Raw genomic sequence first — 16,247 nt, forward strand, 5'->3', positions numbered from 1 at the left:
GAGATTCTTGTGAACAACAAATTGCGTAGATGACATAGGCCTACGAAAACAAATATTTTTAATGAATTATCTTAAATACGTAAATAAGCTCTTAAATACGTTAAAATTATCATAACACAATATTTTTTTATTATAGACAAGAAGTAAATAAAACATGTTTATTAAAGCATGAAATATCCACCACACAGGTGTTTTGGGTTAGATCGCGTAAATATACGTGTCGTTAAGCCCGCCACAACCAATTAGTAAGGTTTGTCACAAACACAACATGCCACTTCGTTACTAATACAGCACACCGGTGTGTTGGAGAGCAAAGCCACACCATTTACAATGTCAGTACGACGTTTCGCCAGTAATTACAACTAGATTCATCAGGCGACAGACAGATTTGTGGAGAAATCTTTCCCGTTTCATTCCTTAACTAGAGGAGATGTGATGACATCACTTGTGAGCCCTTCTTGAGCAAAGTGGGGGGAGGGGATTAATGAATGTATATAAATGACAATGGGTATCCATTGCCTGTTAGGTTACTTATACGGTAATCAACCACTTTATGCAAGTCCATTGTTCTTGTACCTCTATTAAACTATTAAATAATAGTTTAAACATGAGATGACCTTATCTCATCACTTTAATCAGTTTATTTCTCTCTCTCAATGCAGCCGTGTAGAGTTCCAGGTACGATTCACGGATAACCAAAATCGCGGATAGTAAGTTCGTGAAGAACGAAGGAATACTGTACATTCATTTTACCTCAAATTGGTGTGTGGAGCCATCGGTCAATGAGACCTGCATCAACACGGAGGGACGCAAGGCACGAGCCAGAACACTGCGTACACACACATTGGCAACAAAGGCTCATGTGAACGGTTGGATATGCACGGTGCGAAAGATGTTCAATGTTACTACATACAAAGGGCATCAGGATCCATTATATCAAGCGCAATTCTAATACAAGGGAGCTATTTGATGAGTACAAACAATGTGGACGAAGTACATTTACTTGCAATTCAAAGCTCTAATATTTACTTGTAGGCCTAGAAACTGGAAAATTGTGCAGCAATTTTGAAGATCAAGTTGGTACAGCAATTTATATTCTTCAGGTCTTTCGGTAAACCATGTAGATAGAATAAATTATAAAAATAACAATATCACGATGTTTCGATTGCAACACAAGCAATCATCAGGTGAAAAATATAGCGGGAGAGCTGCTGAGACTATCATATATTCTTAGCAGCTCTCCCGCTATATTTGTCACCTGATGACGATTGCTTGTGTTGTGATCGAAATGTCGTGATATTTTTTGATTTAAAGCTTTCGTGACTGCAGTAATTCATATTCTTAGTTTTTTCGGTAAAGTCACGTTGAAGAGACTTTACCGAAAAAACTAAGAATATGTCGTGATATTGTTATTATTTGTTCTATCTACATGGCTTTACCGAAAGACCCAAAGAATATGAATTCCTGCAGTCACGAAAGCTTCAAGTCAAGATTTACAGCAATTTATTCAATGAACAATAAACTAGCAGCAATAGATATATTACAGTTATCACATAGCTACAATTGGCTTTGCTAAGCAATTGAAGACATTTACTGTATGGATACAACTAGATATAATATCAGTGTATGCTACCTAGGGATCAAAATAATGTAATTAATATGCAGATGAAAGCAAGTTGGTAAAGTCACGTTGAAGGGAAACAACAAAATAATAAAATATATAAAACAATAAAAATTCTCACGACGTTTCGACCATAACACAAACGGTCGTCTTCAGGTGTGTTGGTTTGCATAAATTAATTTTTAAGCGTTGCATTTACTTATTTATAAAAAAAACGTTAGCACCACGCGCAGCGATTTGGCAGTTTATTTAGGACTAGTCCATCTATATTCTGAAAAGAGGAGGGCGGAGACGAAATTTTTATAATGTATGCTGTCTGAAAGCCACTGTAAGCGTGAACAATCAATTAAGACCTGAAATGGTTTATCAAATCTTTCCAATGATTGCTAAGATAGAATCCATCTTCTCGGTTGAAATTGTCTCTGTGCTTGTATATGTGGATAGCCTCATGAACGAATCTCTCATGGTAGCCAGATGGCTTACAAAGAACCTCTGTCTTGGAAAAGTCAAGTCAATGGCATGTGACTTTTCCAAGACAGAGGTTCTTTGTAAGCCATCTGGCTACCATGAGAGATTCGTTCATGAGGCTATCCACATATACAAGCACAGAGACAATTTCAACCGAGAAGATGGATTCTATCTTAGCAATCATTGGAAAGATTTGATTAACCATTTCAGGTCTTAATTGATTGTTCACGCTTACAGTGGCTTTCAGACAGCATACATTATAAAAATTTCATCTCCCCCCTCCTCTTTTCAGAATATAGATGGACTAGTCCTAAATAAACTGCCAAATCGCTGCGCGTGGCGCTAACGTTTTTTATAAATAAATAAATGCACCGTTTAAAAATAAATTTATGCAAACCAACACACCTGAAGACGACCGTTTGTGTTATGGTCGAAACGTCGTGAGAATTTTTATTGTTTTATATATATTTTATTATTTTGTTGTTTCCCTTCAACGTGACTTTACCGAAAGAACTAAGAATATGAATTACTGCAGTCACGAAAGCTTTAAATCAAAATTCAAGTTGGAGTGGTTTTAAAAATGTTAACTTCATAATAAAGACAGCATACCAATGTGCCTAAAACCTGCAAAGACAATCAGAAATGTGGCCATTGACAAGAGAAAATGGAAAAGCTGAGAAGGGTGCAAAGAAGCATGGAGTGGTGCATGCTCGGAATGACATTGATTAGAGGAAGAGGAACATATGAGTTAGAAAACCTAAGCAAGATCACATTTAACGTTACATTCACTTTATATTCTTGGTTCTTTCGGTAAAATCACGTAGAAGGGAAATAATACAATACAAATAAAACAATAACATTCTCACGACGTTTCGATTGCAACACAAGCAATTATCAGCAGACAAAGCAGGCAGCACGCCAGAGACGGTGTCTTGCCACTGAGATGGAGAGATAAGATCATATTGTGTGCTACAGCCAGATGGATTGTTGCATCACTAGACTGTGTGAGATTGGGTTGACAAAATCATTTTTTTGGAAATTACACTGCAAAAAATGAATGGTATCAATCACATACCATAATTTCCAGTTTACAAATTTAAATTAGATCAATTATTTTTTAAAATTGTTTTAGAGGGCTTTTTCTGCTTGGACAAACCATGGCAGAATAAGTACTTGGCCCACTGGTGAAGGGTATTTGTCAATGTTTAGTATGCGACTTAAATCAGTTTAGTCCTTTGGACTAACCCAGTTCTACGAGTGAAACCAATCAACCTCTGGACTGTAATATTTAAAGGCCTAAATTCTAATATTTGGTTTTCAGATTGTTCTAGTTATATATCCATAGATGACTATATTTGTGACCATTTTTTGCTTTACCGTATTTTCCCGCATATAGCCCGCATATGCATAACCCGCAGACGCATATACCCAGCAAAAATAGCGTTTTGTGTAAAACAAATTTCAGATAGTCCGCATCGTCATATACCCCGCATGCATTAATATCTTTAACGCCGTGACTGCATCATATTAATACAAAGTTTACATTTGTAATACATTCCACTATCAATTGTTAACATTAAAATCATAACGTGCACAAAGAAAACAAACTAACCGGAAACGAGTGAAGTTAAAACAGTAAATAAGTAACGAAAGTAAATATCCAGTAAATAAGTAACACATAACTGGTAGATAAGTAACTAAGCGTACGGTTAGGCTTACCAGCATTCGACCTCATCACTGGTAGATTGCACATTGCGCAGACAATAGCGGCACTAGGGTAACGCCATTGCCTCCTGGCAACAAAGCCATTGGAAGTTTGAAACAAAGCTCAAGGTCGCGACTGTATAGTGCTCAGCCAATAGCAGCGGCCTAAGGGACTCGGCAATTATGATTCCGCGTCTGGTAGACGCTTGTTAAGGCCCTTCCCATTGCGCAATGTAAACGTTGTACAAACAATTCCAATAATTGAAAACGTGATAACATGCAATTTTAGTGTTAGCGGTTTATTCAGAAGTGCTTTAGTCAAAGGTAAGTGTTGCATAGTGGATACTCTTACAATGAAAAAAATAAATGAGTTATGACATTAATCTTTGTTTTTTTTGGTAAAGTCATGTAGAAATACCGAAAAAAACAAAGATTAATTCCTGCAGTCACAAAAGCACCAAATCGAGTTTGAGTTATGACATATCACACGTGTAGAATATTTTTGGGATAGCCCCCACCTCCATATACCCCACAGGGTCTTGTTTTGTTTGGAAAAAGTGGTATACCCCGCGGGTTATATGCGGGAAAATATGCTATATGCTTTCTCGACCATAATTAGAATTTACATTACTTAATCGCAATCTTATATATAATATATAATGTAAATTTAAATGGTATATGCAAATGTACCTCTAAATGCCACCATTTACACTGGTAAATAAGTGTTTGCAGACAGTATTTTATGAGAGTTGACCACGCGTAACTTAACTGGCCAATTAGAGAATGAATGTATAACCCAAACGCCACCTTTAATTAATGCCACAGATCCACTCACAACTACACATTGCAGTAAATAAAACATGGATTTCCAAGGCTCATGATACCGCTCATTGTGGTTAAAGCACTGTGCCTGCTTTCTGTTTTCAGTGAAATGACAAAATGATTAGAATGGTGAACATGTTAGCACATTGGCTAGAGTGACTGTGCTTAGTTGGAAGTGATTCATCATTAGTTATCCTACAGCACACAAATCAACCACATGTGGCTCCCCCTGCAAGTAGCAACACGAGAAAACACGTTGTGTTCCTCCTCTACCCCAAGCAAGTCTAAACATCCATCCAACACCTTACAACTGTGGTGTCACTGGGAACATCGGAGGTGAAGAGATATCAAGATGAAACCAACAGTTCAGAGGTCAAAACTGGACAGAAGCAGCTAAGCAATATAAGGAATGGAAGACACTGGTGAGGGAACTTGGCGGAGCAGTGGAATGTATGTATGTTGAACTTCTTTTGTACGTAGCCAACCATGCTAAATCGGAGGTGCAGTGGAAGGACAACAAACTAAACACAAAAAGAAATTCGTTTTCAACTTATATTTAAGAGTTCACAGCTCCAGTGGTTTCCTCATATCGTTAAGAGCGTTCCAGATGGCCACAGAAGCGTATCTGAAAGTGCGCGATGGAGTGACTGTCTTTGTTCGATGGCTATCCAAAAGCCACTGTGAGGTAGACCGGAGTTTGTGTGATGGTTTATGCTCCTTGACGAAATCAGCAAGGTATGTAGTTCATTTGTGGAAAGCACTTTGTAATGAGCAGGACCTTATCATTTATGTGTTCAGCAGCGGGAAGCCAACGCAGTTCAGCGAGCACCGGATGGACACAGTCGGATCTTGACATTACAGGTGGCTAAATTTTGATTTAAAGCTTTCGTGACTGCAATAATTCATATTCTTAGCTCTTTCGGTAAAGTCACGTTGAAGGGAAACAATAAAATATATATATAAACCAATAAAAATTCTCACGACATTTCGACCATAACATAAACGGTCGTCATCAGGTGTGTCGGTTTGCATTCATTTATTTATTTTTAAACGGTGTATTTATTTATTTAAAAAAACGTCAGCGCCACGCGCAGCGATTTGGCAGTTTATTTAGAAGGACTAGTCCATCTATGTTCTGAAAAGAGGAGGGGGGAGACGAAAAATTAATGTATGCTGTCTGAAAGCCACTGTAAGCGTGAACAATCAAGACCTGAAATGGTTAATCAAATCTTTCCAATGATTGCTAAGCCAGAATCCATCTTCTCGGTTGAAATTGCCTCTGTGCTTGTATATGTGGATAGCCTCATGAACGAATTTATCATGGTAGTCAGATGGCTTACAAAGAACCTCTGTCTTGAAAAGTCAATGTCATGTGAGCCTACTGAATTATAACAATGATCTGCCACGGCCGAGGTGTTGGTCCTACCGTGTTTAAGGTCTGCTTTGTGTTCACGAATGCGGTCCGAGACATGGCGTTTGGTTTCTCCAATGTAACTACTACCACAGAGGCAACTTAGTTTGTAGACACCAGGGTACTGTATGTCCGGAATCACATCTTTTACAGACGGAACCAGATCATGGATTTTATGTAATGTGTTGAAACGGACCTGGATCTTGTGTTTATTCAAGATTTTGGAGATCTTTTTTGTGATCCCCGCAATGTAGGGTAAAGTGATGGTTTTGAAAGGCTCCTCAAGAGGGGCCTTTTTCATGGTTTGAGTGATAGCTTTGCGGATTGTATAGTCGGAGTAACCATTAGCCTTAAGAGCTTGGTGTACGTGCTTGAGTTCACTGCCTATGTGTTCCTGGTCGGATCTGCATTGGGTTGGTACAGAGTGTTGATGAGAGAATTCTTCTGTGATAGATGGTGGTGGGAATCCAGTTTCAGATAAGTATCCGTACGGGTAGCTTTCCTGTAGACAGAGTGGCTCATTGAACCATCAGGTCTCTTTTTTATAGGACATCCAAAAAAGGTAGCTTGCCATCTTTTTCGACTTTCATGGTAAATCTGATGGCTGGGTGTATGGAATTGATGTGGTCGAAGAATTGGTCTAGAGCAGGCCGGCCATGTGGCCAGATGACAAAAGTGTCATCCACGTACCTCTTCCATAAGGTTGGGCGCAGAGTGGCAGTCTGGATGGCGTCAGTCTCAAATTTCTCCATGAAAATATTAGCTATAACCGGAGATAGGGGGGAGCCCATTGGGGTGCCCTCAGTTTCTTGTAGAAAGTTCCATTCCAAGTGAAGTATGTATTGGTTAAACAGTGTCTCACCAGGGGGGGGTACCTCAGTGTTTAGTCCTTAATGAACCAAATCTTCAATGATTGCGATGGTGTCAGGTACAGGAACCTTGGTCAATAAGGAAACTACATCAAAACTGACAAGCAGGTCGTCTGGGGACAGGGAAATACCCTTGATTGTCGAACCAGGTGAGTAGAATTTTGTACCGCAGAGGTGGTCTTTCCAGTGAAAGGACGCAGGATTTCAGACAAAAAACGAGCCAGTTTGTAGGTGGGGGAGTTGATAGTAGAGACGATGGGACGAAGGGGTGTATCTACTTTATGTATTTTTGGTAAGCCGTATAATCTTGGTGGCCTGGCAGCAGGTTTCAATGAAAACTGTTTAGATTGATCAATTAATGCGGTTGAATCAGAAATTATTTTGTTGGTTTGTTGTGACGAGATCCCACCAACAAAATAATTTCTGTAGGAATAGGTTTTACCCTTTTAACTGGCACAAAAACTGACACCTTTATTCAAGGCATCATGTTTGCAATGACCACAACACAAGCAGTCAAAATGCAAACAAAAAAGACAACTCTGATAATAATATGCACTGTCCTTGAATTTGATTGGTCCACACCCGAGACAGCTTTTCTTAGAGCCTAGTCTCCATTGGTGTTGGACCAGAAGACGCCAAAAGGCATACAACTCAAAAACAGCGCACTATCAGAGTATTGAGGGCTCGGGGTGAGCATTAACATTATGAGACCTCCTATGAGACCTCCTCTGATTCAACCGCATTAATTGATCAATCTAAACAGTTTTCGTTGAAACCTTCTGCTGCCAGGCCACCAAGATTATACGGCTTACCAAAAATACATAAAGTAGATACACCCCTTCGTCCCATCGTCTCTACTATCAACTCCCCCACCTACAAACTGGCTCGTTTTTTGTCTGAAATCCTGCGTCCTTTCACTGGAAAAACCACCTCTGCGGTACAAAATTCTACTCACCTGGTTCGACAATCAAGGGTATTTCCCTGTCCCCCCAGACGACCTGCTTGTCAGTTTTGATGTAGTTTCCTTATTCACCAAGGTTCCTGTACCTGACACCATCGCAATCATTGAAGACTTGGTTCATCAAGGACTAAACACTGAGGTACCCCCCCCTGGTGAGACACTGTTTAACCAATACATACTTCACTTGGAATGGAACGTTCTACAAACTTAGGCAGTGAACTCATAGGCAGTGAACTCAAGCACGTACACCAAGCTCTTAAGGCTAATGGTTACTCCGACTATACAATCCGCAAACCTATCACTCAAACCATGAAGAAGGACCCTATTGAGGAGCCTTTCAAAACCATCACTTTACCCTACATTGCGGGGATCACAAAAAATATCTCCAAAATCTTGAATAAACACAAGATCCAGGTCCGTTTCAACACATTACATAAAATCCGTGATCTGGTTCCGTCTGTAAAAGATGTGATTCCGGACATACAGTACCCTGGTGTCTACAAACTAAGTTGCCTCTGTGGTAGTAGTTACATTAGAGAAACCAAACGCCATGTCTCGGACCGCATTCGTGAACACAAAGCAGACCTTAAACACGGTAGGACCAACCCCTCGGCCGTGGCAGATCATTGTTATAATTCAGTAGGCTCACATGACATTGACTTTTCCAAGACAGAGGTTCTTTGTAAGCCATCTGGCTACCATGAGAGATTCGTTCATGAGGCTATCCACATATACAAGCACAGAGACAATTTCAACCAAGAAGATGGATTCTGGCTTAGCAATCATTGGAAAGATTTGATTAACCATTTCAGGTCTTAATTGATTGTTCACGCTTACAGTGGCTTTCAGACAGCATACATTGATTTTTCGTCTCCCCCCTCCTCTTTTCAGAACATAGATGGACTAGTCCTTCTAAATAAACTGCCAAATCGCTGCGCGTGGCGCTGACGTTTTTTTTAAATAAATAAATACACCGTTTAAAAATAAATGAATCAATGCAAACCGACACACCTGATGACGACTGTTTGTGTTATGGTCGAAACGTCGTGAGAATTTTAATTGTTTTATATATATTTTATTATTTTATTGTTTCCCTTCAACGTGACTTTACCGAAAGAGCTAAGAATATGAATTACAGGTGGCTCACAACAATAACAGTACAGCTATGGGAGGTGTAAGCACCTGGTAGAGATTGCCACATCCACTCGCCATCGGCAGCTCTCCAGCTGCGGCAAACTCCTCTGCGGCTGCAGCGATGCGGCATCCAGGGCCTCTCGCCTGGATCAACACAGGTGGCACAGTTAGTACATTCCTATTCCATCATTCCATGATGCCTAGCATGCTGCGACACACTCCGCATAGCATTTCACACGCAGAAAATGATAACCGACGTCGAAGCTGCTTGGATTATAGTTAAGAGGTTTTGAAATTGACTCAACAAATAGTTTTAAGCAGCCAATATGATTAAGAATTAAATAATGGTTGCAGCTTGTATGTCGCCTTTCGTAAAATCTCGAGGGGCTTTTAATTCACATTTAGGTTAGGCAATGTAAAAATGGGCGAGGTCACGTGAAGATGTTTGTGTACATCATTAAATTTGTTTTGCTATTTTGGTGAACGGTCTTACGATATAAACTTTCCTTGATCATCACGTGGCTTAATCCAAGGGTTAATTATGAATCAGGGTGCCACTACAATGCCTTTACATCTGCATATATACCCCACGTATCGCAAACTCCTGAGGGCAAATTATATCTGCACCACTTTAACGTAATATTTCTATTCTAAAATTAAAAGTTGATTACCCTATTCTTAAATTAACTCAACAGCACTATACTTATACATACAAAAACATAAAATGCTTTATAGTTGCTTCGTTAAAGCAAAGCTCTCATACCCACACTGTAACGCACTACTGTTGCCTTAAACACCCATATGTTAACACTAAAATATGGCCACATGCTTTGTTGACTATGCGTAACATAAACCATATTGCGAAACGTAAGACATGAAAAAGATACCAAAACGGCGACGTTAGATAAACTTAACGGTTCATCCAAATCAAGATGCGATACCATAAAATGCCAAGCTAAACATGTCACATTTGGTGTCCCCTTTTACAAGTGATCTGCTGACACACTGGTAAAAGTGTAGAGACAGTGCGGGTGTAGAGACAGTGCGGGTGTAGAGACAGTGCGTGTGTGGAGACAGTGAGTGTGTGGAGACAGTGCGGGTGCAGGAACAGTACGTGGCCCAGTGGTCACGAGGGGTAATCACGGAAGGGGAATCATCTGGGAATTTCGGGAATGGGCTAGAGAGTTCGAGAAAAGGGGCATGGCCGGGGGGCGGAGTGAGGGCCACGCCGGGAATAAAAGGAGGCAAGAGGCAAGGTTCGGGGCTGCCGTGGGATCAGGGTCGACTGTCTTCATGCCATCACTGTCTTCGGACCGTCGCTATCTTCGCGTTGCCGCTGCCTTTGCGTCGTTGATACTTGCGTGCCATCCTTGGCCAAAGTTACCTGTGCGTTATCCCTGGCCCAAGTGATCTGTGCGTTATCCCTGTCCAACTTCAAGTAATCTGCGTGAATCGCCTAAATAATAAATAAATCTCTATAGTTAAAATTGTACGAGTCACTGCAAAAGCATATCAGTAATGGGATTAGAATTGAATTAGGTGTTGGTAAGTCTGGCCAGTGATTTAAGGGATTTAATTGAGGTGGTACGGCAACAATATATAATTGCAGTTGTTATCTCACGCAAGACACAACATATAATTACTGTTACCATACTGGTTTAACACGAAGGTTTTTACGACCAATATTATCCATAAGAGGTTTTTGGGTTAGATCGCGCAAATATATAAATGTCTCGTTAAAACCCGCCACCACCCGACACAGCCAACTAGTACATTTACAATGTAAATGGCTTGGCTTTCCAACACACCAGCGCGCTGTACTAGTGACGAATTGGCATGTTCTGTTTACATGACAACCCTTACTAGTTGGCTGTGTCGGGTGGTGGCAGGTTTTAACGACACATTTATATATTTATGCGATCTAAGCCAAAAACCTCTTTTATTGATGTTACCATACTGTTTGGAAAAGGTCATTTTGACACGTAAATTTTTTTTTTAAATATGCTATAAAAAAAGATGTGTAAACATAGTAATGAAAACCACAACGTTTGAACAAAGCTTGAAGTTTCTGGTCCACAGCATACTTGAGTGCTACAATATTTTTGCAGGACCTTGGCAAAAAATTCAGTGTTGAAAATATTTCAGGATATCATGTTTGGCTGTCTTACGTAAAGGCATGACCTACAATCGTAATACTTACACATCACCATTTGTACGGAGCATGCAGAGTATACAATCTGCACTCTGTTATGTGGCATCCAACAATGTGGGCGCTGCCGTGTAATGTGAGCCACGTTACGTAACACACACCATTGGACACATGGACCAAGTGACATAACTGCCCTGATTTACATTTAACGGCATTGCAAAACATTGCACAGAAATCAGACTAGTTATGGGTAGGCCTTGTTGTGCATCTCCTAAAAAAGTATGTTTTCAAGCCACGTAAAGTCACTAATTGCACTCACTTTTTCCCATAAAGGACATTTACAAACTCGGCCACGTGTTTTTCAGGTATCCTGAAATCATAAAATAACACAGAAACACAAGATTGTGTTAATCTACATGCAACCTGAAACAAAACATTTCAAATGAATGCGGCAATAATTATAAAATATCTTGTTTTATAGTTTAATAGTTGAGTTTTTAACTCGGGAAATCCAGAATTTTTAATGGGCCAAAAGGCTTTGCGGCTGATGCTCGTGTCCAAGGAATAACAATCCATACGTAACATGGATTATCATGTGCAATTAATCAGTATTAGCCTAAAAACCAAATGACCAGGCAACAAATCCAATTTACAATTTGGTAATGGAAATCCATAAGCAAATATGCAGTATTTACCACCACTCAAAGTATTTGGACAATGTGAAAAACACAAAATATCAAGTCCAATTCAAGCAAAATGCCATCCACCCTCAAATAGTGGGTCACCACAGTTATCTCATACTGCAGTCTCATCTTAATTTGGTTCAATCTTTCCCCAGCTAAACATGGCTAAATCACTCCTCTCCAAACGGCCCAATGTACCAACACAAGACTTCACACCCACACTGGCAAATTAGACCACACCACCCCCAATCCTCCTCCACTGGGTCCTGATGCACTCCTGAGTAAAATAAAATATGTTCCTTGTCATGCTGGAATACCCATCCATGACCAATTTTCAATGCCCTGGCTGAGGGAAGGAGGTTCTCACCCAAGATTTGACGGTACATGGCCCCGTCCATCGTCCCTTTGATGCGGTGAAGTTGTCCTGTCCCTTTAGCAGAAAAACACCCCCAAAGCAAAATGTTTCCACCTCCATGTTTGACGGTGGGGATGGTATTCTTGGGGCCATAGGCAGCATTCCTCCTCCTCCAAAAACGGCGAGTTGAGTTGATGCCAAAGATCTCCATTTTGGTCTCATCTGGTCTGATTCCTCACCGTTCTCATGATCATTGCAACTCCATGAGGTGAGATCTTGCATGGAGCCCCAGGCCGAGGGAGATTGACAGCTCTTTTGTGTTTCTTCCATTTGCGAATAATCACATCAACTGTTGTCACCTTCTCACCAAGCTGCTTGTCAATGGTCTTGTAGCCCATTCCAGCCTTGTGGAGGTCTACAATCTTGTCCCTGACATCCTTGGAGAGCTCTTTGGTCTTGGCCATGGTGGAGAGTTTGGAATCTGATTGATTGCTTCTGTGGACAGGTGTCTTTTATACAGGTAACGAGCTGAGATTAGGAGCACACTCATTAAAATGCAAATCAATTTATAACATTTTTGACATGCGTTTTTCTGGATTTTCTTGTTGTTATTCTGTCTCTCACTGTTCAAATAAACCTACCATTAAAATTATAGACTGATCATTTCTTTGTCAGTAGGCAAACATACAAAATCAGCAGGGGATCAAATACTTTTTCCCTCACTGTAGATCGTAAAATACAAGGTCCTTGATAATCATATTGTCCTCCAAGCAAAATATTGTTATATCAAAATTATCTGTGGCAATTTTACGTTCTTTCATTTTATTTCACGACAGCATATTCAGGAAAGAACGCAAGTGAACAAAAACAATTCATAATGTTGTTTTGCCTTGTAAAAAGTACTCAGGAGTAATTAATGGCCTTCCAGTAATGACAGCATATTTTCTGTTGGCATATTCAATCTCACAACAGATTGTCATTTTCAATAATTAGAAGACATGACAGGATTAATTTGAGTGAAACACAGTTGAAGAACTGTAACGATGTGGAACAGTTGGGGGGTTTATGGGGAGTGCGATTCCTTGGGGAAGAGATGTAACACACCAGGCGGGTCGTTTTGCCACGTTTATCGATGATACTCTTTGGGTCTTTCGGTAAAGTCACGTAGATAGGTTCAAAGAAAATAACAAAAAACTACGACGTTTCGATCACAACACAAGCAGTCGTCATCAGGAGAAGGGGGTTAGCTTCTAAAGGCAAACTGTTTATAAAGGTTTGAAATGGGCATAGCCCAAATGTCAGCAGCATGGGCGGGGCAACTAATGTTAATGTAAGTGGTGGGCGGTGACCGCGACGGTGTTGGGTTTTCCATCAATTGAAAGGCTGCCAGATAAAATATAAGCATGTTAATGTAAGATCGGTGAGCGGCCTCCACAGCCAGCGGACTGAGGTGGCTATGTTAATGTGAGAGATTAGCATGTTAATGAGAAACCGCAGAGCGGGTAAGCTCTACGTCGGCGCGCGAAGGTGGCTGTGTAAGTGTGAGAAATTTAACCTGTTAATGTAAAATCGGAGAGCCGAAAATACCAACTAACATTGGAAGGTGGTAGGATGGGAACATCACAGCCACTTAAGCCTTAAACTGGTTGATAACATCCTTCCAATGATTGCTCAGTTTGTACCCATCTTCTCAGTTGAAATTGTGTCTGTGTCTTTATATATGGATAGCTTCATGAACAAATCTTTGTTGATAGCCAGTGGGTTTGCAAAGTACCTTCGTCTCAGAGAAATAAATTTCACGTGAGCCCACCGCATTAAAACAATGATCAGCCACGGCCGAGGTATTGGTCCTACCATGTTTCAGATCTGCCTTATGTTCCACGAACACGGTCTGAGACATGTCGCTTAGTTTCCCCAATGTGACTATTGCCACAGACACAGCTTTGTTTGTAGACGCCGGGGTATTGCATGTCAGGGATCACATCCTTCACAGATGGGATCAGGTCACGAATTTTATGTACTGTGTTAAATCGGACCTGGATATTGTGTTTGTTCATGAATTTGGAAATCTTTTTGGTAACCCCTGCTAAGTATGGCAAGGTGATGGTTTTTATTGGGTCCTCAGATAGTTATTTCCCAAAGGTTGGGGTGATAGCTTTATGGATTGTGTAGTCTAAATATCCATTCATCTTGAGAGCTTGGTGTACGTGTTTCAGTTCACTGGCTAGGTGATGATGGTCGGAAATACATCGAGCCTTATGGTGTCGAGTTTTGGTGAGGGAGTTCTTCTGGGATGGATGGTGGGTGGCTTTCCTGTAGACAGTGTCCCATTGAGGTGAATTTGATGGCTGGGTGTATGGAATTGATGTGGTTGAGGAATTGGTTCAGAGCTGGTCGGCCATGTCGAAGATGTGTGATGCCTACAAGGCATGCCTGTCAGCAATCAAGACAAACCCTGGGCACCTCATTTCACCTGTGAGAAATGCAAACAAACTCTGGAAGGTAATGTTTTACAATTTTCAATGTTATTGAAAAAATATATCATATATGAAAAATGTTGTGAGAATCTCTTACACGTTAGTCATGGGCAAAATACATGTATTTTTGTAGGATGGTACAGAGGGGAAAAGAGAGCCACGACGTTCACTATCCCAATAATTTGGCAGGCACTCACTGACCACTCAAGCAACTGCTACTTCTGCATGATGGACCCTTCCAAACGTCAGACTGGCAAGAATGTACCTGCTATCACGTATCCGGACCTTCATCCATCGCCCCGGTGCCACACTGCCATGAGCTCCCCATACCCACTTCTCCAGAGAGAGAGCAGCCGTCTTTAGAAGAGAGCAGCAAGTCAGAGAGTGAGGAAGACGTAGATTCAGATGACAATTTCAGAGGTGGAGCTGAGGAGAGAAACCCATACTACCCCAACCAAAAAGACCTCAATGACTTGTTCAGAGATCTTGGTCTCACAAAGACCAATGCCGAGCTTTTGACGTCTAGGCTCAAGCAGTGGAACTTGTTGGATGAAAGTGGCGCCTTTTCATTGACACCTCATCTAGGATTCTCAAAGCCGTGCTGCTCCATAATGGTAACAAGTACCCGTCTCTTCCCCTGGCTCACTCGGTGCACCTCAAAGAGGATTACAACAGCATCAAGACCTTACTGGACGCCTTGAGGAATGATGAGTATGGCTGGGAGCTCATTGGAGACTTAAAAATGGTGGCATTCCTGATGGGTCTCCATCAGGAAAAAAAGGCGATTTTACCAAGTTTCCCTACTATCTTTGCCTTTCGGACAGCAGGGACACCAAGGCACACTACCACAGGTGGGACTGGCCACAGCAGACCGAGTTCTCTGTAGGGAGGAACAACGTCAAGTGGGAGCCACTGGTGGACCCCCGGAAGGTGCTGATGCCACCACTGCACATCAAATTGGGCCTTATGAAACAATTTGTCAGAGCTGTAGATAAGGAGTCAGCAGCCTTCAAGTATCTTCAAGACTTCTTCCCTAAGCTGTCTGAGGCAAAGGTCAAAGCCGGTGTCTTCATTGTACCACAGATAAAAAAAATATCCTGGAGTGCAATTAATTCCCCAAGAAGCTCACTGGTAAGGAGAAAGTGGCTTGGAACAGCTTCGTCGCAGTGGTTCGTGGCTTCCTGGGCAATCACAAGGTCGAAAACTATGCGGAGCTGGTTGAGACTGGTGAAGAACTACGGCACAATGAGCTGTAGGATGCCCCTCAAAATTCATATCCTCGATGCTCATCTCGATAAATTCAAGGAGAACATGGGGGTGTACTCGGAGGAGTAAGGCAAGCGCTTCCACCAGGATATACTGGACTACCAAGGACAGTGGTAACGATAACATGTTGGGAGACTACATTTGGGGGCTGATTCCTGAAAGTGGTTTTCAGTATAATCGTAAATCTCGAAAAACTATTCACTTCTAAATCTTTTGTAGTAATTTTTGTATTACTTTAGTATAAATACATGTTCATTTTGATTCATGTTGTTTTCTGATTTTATGTGAGCGAAAAGACACAAATGTGCCCGTTTTCTCATTGAAAAT

At 41.0% G+C, this 16,247-nt stretch overlaps 1 protein-coding gene across 8 annotated transcripts in view; it reads right to left on the reverse strand.

Annotated features, from left to right (window-relative positions):
* Nucleotides 1-16,247, reverse strand: part of COMMD5 (COMM domain containing 5) — a 36,026-nt gene that overhangs the window by 1,103 nt on the left and 18,676 nt on the right. For 7 of the 8 annotated variants that reach the window (XM_032956712.2, XM_032956716.2, XM_076067880.1 and 4 more), the window contains exons 5-7: nucleotides 11,459-11,509; nucleotides 9,039-9,134; nucleotides 754-829 (exon numbers count right to left, since the gene is read on the reverse strand). In XM_032956712.2, the coding sequence (XP_032812603.2) occupies nucleotides 754-829; nucleotides 9,039-9,134; nucleotides 11,459-11,509 (223 nt within the window). The remainder of the gene's footprint in view (nucleotides 1-753; nucleotides 830-9,038; nucleotides 9,135-11,458; nucleotides 11,510-16,247) is intronic. The other variant, XM_032956717.2, reaches the window with a different exon arrangement.

The sequence above is a fragment of the Petromyzon marinus genome, chromosome 18 (genome assembly GCF_048934315.1).
Source record: "Petromyzon marinus isolate PM22_M1 ecotype Great Lakes invasive population chromosome 18, UKy_Petmar_22M1.pri1.0, whole genome shotgun sequence".
In the NCBI taxonomy this organism is placed as follows: Eukaryota; Metazoa; Chordata; class Hyperoartia; order Petromyzontiformes; family Petromyzontidae; genus Petromyzon; species Petromyzon marinus.